The sequence below is a fragment of the Otolemur garnettii genome, unplaced genomic scaffold, assembly GCF_000181295.1.
Source record: "Otolemur garnettii isolate 467f Iridium unplaced genomic scaffold, OtoGar3 scaffold00099, whole genome shotgun sequence".
Taxonomy (NCBI): Eukaryota; Metazoa; Chordata; class Mammalia; order Primates; family Galagidae; genus Otolemur; species Otolemur garnettii.
Genome location: NW_003852494.1, coordinates 3,945,788 through 3,953,171, shown reverse-complemented (window position 1 = coordinate 3,953,171; position 7,384 = coordinate 3,945,788). Strand labels below are relative to the sequence as shown.

General features: G+C 47.5%; 1 protein-coding gene across 1 annotated transcript in view; it reads left to right on the top strand.

Annotated features, from left to right (window-relative positions):
- Positions 1-7,384, top strand: part of RILPL1 (Rab interacting lysosomal protein like 1) — a 46,640-nt gene that overhangs the window by 20,797 nt on the left and 18,459 nt on the right. Inside the window, exon 4 of the mRNA XM_003796025.2 lies at positions 108-335. Coding sequence (XP_003796073.1) covers positions 108-335 — 228 coding nt within the window. The remainder of the gene's footprint in view (positions 1-107; positions 336-7,384) is intronic.

Sequence of the window (7,384 nt, the reverse complement as noted above, 5' to 3'; positions counted from 1 at the left end):
ACATCTACAGTATGAATGGCACACCTGTAGATGGCTTGCCCTTGGCAGTGTACAACCTGAGGCACTGCAGGTGGCAGCTTCACACAATAGCCTCTCTGTCTCTATAGCTGCAGCAGCAACAGACGCGGCTAATGAAGATCAATCATGACCTTCGGCACCGAGTCACAGTGGTGGAGGCCCAAGGAAAGGCTTTGATTGAACAGAAGGTGGAGCTGGAAGCAGATCTGCAGACCAAGGAACAGGAGATGGGTAGCCTGCGAGCAGAGCTTGGGAAGCTGCGAGAGAGGCTGCAGGGCCAGGGCGAGCTCAGCCAGAATGGGGAGGAAGAGCCAGAGGTGAGTGGGAAGGTAGGCGCTGAGGTGGAATGGGAGGGTGAGCCTGCGGCCTGGCTTGAAGCAGGCAGATTTGCCTTGTGTGCCCCGTTATACTTAGGAAAATGGGAGAGAGAACAAGCTCCTGGCCTGAAGACACACAGCTGGATACAGGCAAAACTGGACCTGGAACCCCCAGACTCTCAGCCTTCTGGCTCAGGGTGTTCCACTTAATGAATGGCTACAAGGCATCTCCAGTTCATTCATTCATTCATTCATTCATTCAAATGACTGTTGACTGTGTGGCAGGCACAGAGGGAGGATATTATGTGGTAGCAAAATATACACCTGGTCCCTGTGTGTATGGATCTTATGGTTTACCGTGGGAGATGCATTAGTCTAGACCAGTGTTTTTCAACCTTTTTTATCTTATGGCACACTTGAACCTATAGTTAAACTTCTGTGGCACACTTAAATTATGTTGATCAAAAATAAGAGTAAAAAAAGAACATACTTACTGTGCTTTGAACTTCTTCTGAAAATAATTTAATAATCTTTAAAAATGTTTGTGACATGCCTAAGATCCTCTCATAGCACACCAGTGTGCCATGGCACACCAGTTTAAAATCAATGATCTAGACATGAGTCAATAATCACATACTACCATATGACCCAGCAATTCTATCCCTGGGCATATACCCAAAAGAATTAAAGATAAGTATTTAAATAAAAATTTTTATGCATAGCAACATTATTCATAATATCCAAAAGTGGAAACAATCTACATGTCCATCAATCGAAGAATGGATAAACAAAATGTGGTCTAGCCATACAGTGGAATATTACTCAGCCATAAAAAGGAACAGAACACTGATTTGTGCCACAATGTGGAAGAACCTTCAAAATATGATGCTAAGTCCAATAAGCCAGTCACCAAAGGTCACATCATATATGATTCCATTTATATGAAATGTCTAAAACAGAAAAATCTACAGAGACAGAAAGTAGATCAGTAGTTGAAGGGGCAGTGGAAAGGAAGAATAAGAGGGTAACTGCTGATGGGAATGGGGTATCTTTGGGGGTGATGGAAATGTTCTGTAATTAGATAGTGATGGTTGCATAACAGTGTGAACATACTGTCTGCATGAATGGAACTGTCTGCTGTAGCAGGTAAAATTCAGTAAAGCCTAGGTCTGTGAGCTGGGCACCAGAGGTGTATCCCCACAAATGTGCTTCCAGTGTGTTCCAGGAGCACAGAAGCTAAGGCAGTTAATCCTGATGGCAGTGGTGTTGTGGAGCTTCCTGGAAGAGCTATTCCTTAAGTTGGATGCCGATGTTGTTAATGCTAAGACTTTGATAGGTAGAAATGTGGAAACTGGCCCTGGTGTTTCAAAAAAGTCCTGCAAACGCTCAGGACTTGGTTTTTCTTCCAACAGATATGAGTTAACTGATTAAGGTTTGCAGATACTGTGCTAGTAACCTGGTTTACAGGTAGGGGAGATAAAGGAGACAAGTTCTTGGTCAGATGGGTCCAAGCCCCAGCATTCATTAAACATCCTATAAATTCAGGCCAGTCATTTCTAGATTTTTCTGTAGGGAACCTGGAGTGCCCATGAAGAAGGTAAGGGAGGGAAGTCTTAAAAGAGAGAGGTTAGGGCCTGCTTTGGGCTAAAAGTGACATAAACCTAAATTAAAATGGCTTACGGAGAGGAAAAAAGGAATTTATTGGCTTTGTAACTAAAAGCTTCCTGTTAGGGATGGCTGTAGGTATAGCTGATTCCAGGTGCCCAAATTCCAGGTATCCAGGTATCAGACCTTATCTTCACTTTGCTTTCTTATGTGTTACGGGTTCTTGTCTGTATTCCTAGCACTTTAGGAGGCCAAGGCAAGAGGACTTCTTGAGGCCAGGAGTTTGAGAACAACCTGAGCAATATAATGAAACCCTATCTCTGTAAAAATAAAATAATTTTATTTACAAAAATAAATATATACAAAAAAATATATTTACAACTGCAGCCATCCCTCAGTTACCCTGAGGTGGCATGGTAGCTTCCCACAACCTCAAACTCTTGAACTCAAGTGATCCTATTGCCTCAGCCTCCCAAGTAGCTAGGACTACAGGTGCCTGCCACAATGCCTGTCTGTTTTTAGAGACAGGGTCTCGCTTTTGCTATGGCTGGTCATGAACTCCTAAGCTCAAGCGATCCACCCTCCTCAACCCAGAGGGCTGAGATTACAGGCATGAGCCATTGAGCTTGGTCAAAAAAAATTTTTTTAATATGGCAGTAAGATGGAGGAGAGGAGCCCAATGTCAACAACAGAATCACTAGGCCAAGCTTAACATGGTCATGCATTCTCTTGAGGCTGTACCTCCCAGCCCCTCAGGTCCTGTGAGGGCTCAGCTTATCTCCTCTTGGCCAGGCAGGGCTTGGTCCAATCCTGAGTCCTGTGGACATCGACCCAGCCATAAGACTTGCAGCCCTGTTCCAGATCTCTTTAGCAATGAGGACAGGGATATTTCACATCTTGGCCTGACTCCCTGTCGGTTTCAGCTTCCCTTTCTGGCAGCCAAGGTGGCAAGGAAGGAATGGAGAGAAAAGTTAGGTTGCAGTAATGACAAACCCATGAGCTGCTTTGCGGTTTCTGTTCCCAAACTCAGGATGGCTTTGCTTCTCTCCCTCAGAGCGGTATGGAGTTCAGATGCTTTTCAGTCACATAGGGGAACTGCAGGTTGTGGTAGCTTCACTGGCTATAGTGTGACCAGGGCCTGTCCACCTCTTTGGTGGTCAGTTTCCTTATCTGATGAATGAGGGGAATGACTGTGACTTGACTAGGGGGAAGGCTGTCCAGGGTGGAAAGAAGACAGGCCATTCCAGGAAGGGGGACACAGTGAGGCAGACTGGAGAATGTGTAGCAGGTGGCCGGAGTGGAGGCATTCGTCCTCAGGCGGGACTCAGTGGAGGGAGACGAGAGCTAGGGAGGGATCCAGAGCTAGAAAGGAATCTGCTCATCATTGCCCCAGATCCTATCTGAGCTGTGTCACTGTCATTTGTGTCATCTTCAATAGACAAGGTTCTCTATTTTTATAACATCTTATTAAGATATAATTCATATGCTGGACAATTCAGCCATTTAAAGTATACAGTTCTGACTCAGCCCCTATGGCTCAAGTAGCTAAGGCGCCAGCCACATACACCTGAGCTGGTGGGTTTGAATCCAGCCCGGGCCCTCCAAACAACAGTGACGGCTGCAACCAAAAAATAGCCGGGCGTTGTGGCGGGCACCTGTGGTCCCAGCTACTTGGGAGGCAGAGGCTCCCACTCACTTGAGCCCAGGAGTTGGAGGTTGCTGTGAGATGTGATGCCACAGCACTCTACCCAGGGGGACAGCTTGAGGCTCTGTCTCAAAAAAAAATAAAAAATAAAGTATACAGTTCAGTGGTTTTTAGTATATTCACTAAATTATGTGCTCATCACCACCACCTAGAACATTTCTGTCACTCACAAAGAAACCCCTACCCATTAGCAGTCACTCTCCTTCCCCAGCCCCTAGACACCACCAGTCTACATTTTCCTGCTGTGGATTTACCTGTTCTGACATTCCCTACAAACGATCCCACGACGTGCAGTCCTACCTTGCCTATTTATGAGTGTTTTCTAGTTTATCCAGCTCCTCATATTTTAACCAAAAGTTTTCCTGCCTTTCAGAATTAGACATAGAAATCCTTAAGAAAATAGGGTGGGATCCCTATCTAAAGGGCTTTAGATAAACTCAGTAGGAAAACAGTAAAATTAGTAATTGTCCCCTGGATATCTCTGCCTTGCAAGTTCTGATTTCTTAGTGGGGTTTTTTTAAATAAAGTGAGTCCTGCCTACATAGGGAAAGCAGACAGGTGTGATGGCTGGCAGATAAGGCAGGGTTTAAACACAGCCTGACTTTGTGCCTGATAGGCTGGGAGGTGCCTGGTGTACCCAGAGCACAGTCCTCTCTTGTTGGGCCGGGGACTGTGGGAGAGAGGAGGCCAGGCCTCAGGACTAAGGCCCGGATCCAGGGTGTTGCCGCCCTTATGTCTCAGGATGGCCCCACTGCTTGTTAGCTGGTCTCTTGGGCCTCTCTGGGAAGCAGCTGGGGCCTCGGGCCATCTCCCTCAACTGGTGCCCAGAGTGCCTCCAGGGACCAGCAAACAATCTACACAAGGCCCTGGCTTATCTGCGTAACCCAAGCCACCACATGGTGCCTGATGCAGTAAGCCTGCAAGGGCTACTGCTGATGGGACCTGATTGCCATCTTAGGAAGAGCCTTCTTGGTCCTTCTGAGTCTGAACAGGCCAGTCTGGAGCCACCCACCGCACTGCAGTCCCTGCCTAGAGGCCTCCAGATTGGCCCAGGCCATCCTTGTTCTTGCCCTTGCAAGCAGCAGTACCAGAGGTCAGGACGTCCACATACCTGGCTGGGAATCGCTCAAGCTCAAAGGGGGTCAGGTCCCTTCTCCAGATAAAATGGACTCATGTTCCAAAGAAGCCCTTTACTGTCTTGGGCAGGGAAAACCTATCAGGGGTGAGCAGGGAATTGCTATAGCTTTGAAAGCAGGTGATCACAGAAATCTCCAGGTGTCTGGGTGAGAAAGGCCTTTGGAAATATTACTGGGTTATCTGGAGGGGAGCAGGTGGCTTGCCCAAAGACCTCTTGGGAGGTGGGGGTTTAGGAGTTTGCTTGAAGGACTTCACCCCTTCCACAAGGTGTGAAGACCCCTGTCAGATGACCGCTCTCAGGGACACAGAGAAGTAAGCCCCTTGACTGCTGGTGAAAGGCAGCTGGGAGGGAGGGGCAAAGAAGGAATGTGTGAGCCTGAGTCCTGGGTCTACAGCATTGGCACTGCTGCCTTCAGGGGTCTGTGCAGGGAAGGAAGAAGGGGTGGGTGTGGGCAGCCATGGAAGGAGCGTAGAAAGGGAGGCACTGCTACTCGGCATTGGTCCAGTGTTGTCATGGGGGAATGTGGACCCAGTGTGGACCGATCTGCTAATGTTTTCTCCAGAAGGAAGCTCCAAATCCAGACTCTAATTAGTATGAGATCTCCTGAATTTAAATAGTCAGCAAGTAATTCAGTAGAGTTTTAGAACACAGTTAGGACCAGACATGGCGTGGGTGTTGGGAGGTGCTGGTGTGGTCTGAAGACTTTGTTTGCAACTTCTGGTCTACGTGACTGACGGCCAGAGTTTCTGATGAACTCCTACACGTTTGTCAAGACATGCACAGAGACCACACCTGAGTAACTCATCCCTTATTCTCTCCAGTTAGAGGTGATGTCCTTGCACCTCTTTTATTATGTTACCTCATGTCTGTTTATGTGTATCCACTCTTCCCCCACATCTGTTTGATTCTGTCCCCAGTACTCAGCAATCAGCAAGGCACAAAGTTAGTGCTCAATAAATATTGAATAAATATTAGACCCCAAGGTTGCTTCCTGGTAAACCTGGGCAGGGGAAAAGAAGGGAACCAGCATTATTGAGCACCTGCTGTACATCCATCACTTCCTGTGTCCCATCTTGGGTAGAGAACATCCATTGTGTAGCTGTGGTTCAAGGAGCACCTGTGGAAGCTCTGCAGAGGAACTTGGACATTGAAGATGTCTCCTGAGGACACAGCCCACCTGCAGTTGTGCCATCAGCAGACGCTGAGAATACTTTCTTGGGAAATTAAATCCTCCAACATTTCCTCCCAGTTCTGTGTGGGAGGAGGCCCCACTCAGTTGCCCAGGCAGCCCAAGGGGGTGTTACGGGGGTGTCAGGTGTCAGCTTGCAGTTTCTTGCTGCCTGAAGGGCCCTCTCCTGCTGACTCCAACCTAAGGCTGGGCAGGGTGAGACTGCTCCCCCCACCCAAGCCTGCAGTGTGGTATTCAGTCTCCTGATCTGCCACGTGGGTGGTGTCTTTTTCAAGTGTCCTTTCCCAGAACAGCCTGTCCTAGACTCTCCCAGGATGTGAAGCATCTCAGCTCTGCCTCCTGGAGTCCACTGGCCTCCTGGCCTCATGGTACCATCTATGGGGAGTCAGTCCCCCCCATCCCTGTGCTACTGTGAGGTTTTTCTTGAGGACCTGGAGTAAGGTGTGTGTTTCCATCTCTCTTTTCCTGTTTTGGAGCTTTTCAACTGCCATCCTAACCTCTTATCTGCTCCTAGTTGATCATAGGACATTGTGGCTCAGAAGTGTCAGGGACATGGCACTGTCTTGAGAGTATAGGCCACCTGTAGATTTGACTGGCTAAACTGGAAGCAGCTTGCAAAAAACGTCCTTACTATCAAAGAAAATGGGAAGTAAATGTTGGCAAGAATGTAGGGAAATTGGAACCCTCCTGCTTTGCTGGTAAGAATGAAAATGGTTTAGCTGCTATGGAAAAGAGTTTGAAAAATCCTCAAAAAGTTAAAAATAGGGCAGCACCTGTAGCTCAGTGGGTATAGTGCCGGCCACATACACTTAGGGTGGCAGGTTCACCAGCTGAAACAACAGAAGCAACTGCAACAACAACAAAAAAACAGCCGGTTGTTGTGGCAGGCACCTGTAGTCCCAGCTACTTGGGAAGCTGAAGCAAGAGAATTACTTAAGCCCAAGAGTTTGAGGTTGCTGTAAGCTGTGATGCCACTGTACTCTACTGAGGGTGACAAAGTGAAACTCTGTCTTAAAAAAAAAAAGAGTTAAATGTAGAATTACCATGTGACCCGGCAATTTCACTCCTAGTTGCTTATCCAGAAGAATTGAAAATAGGTGTTGGAACAAATGTGGTGCTTAGCATCACTATTGGCAATAGCCAAAAGGTAGAAAAAAGGCCATCAGCTGAAGAATGGATGACAAAGAGTGCTAAATCCATACAGTGGAATGCTATTCAGCCACAAAAAGGAATGAAGTACTGATTCATGCTACCAAAACATTATGCTGAGTGAAAGAAGCCAGACACAAAAGGTGTATGATTCCACTTATAAGAAATGTCCCGGCTCGGCGCCTGTGGCTCAATCGGCTGAGGCGCCAGCCACATACACCTAAGGTGGCGGGTTCGAATCCCCAGCCCGGCCCGCCAAACAA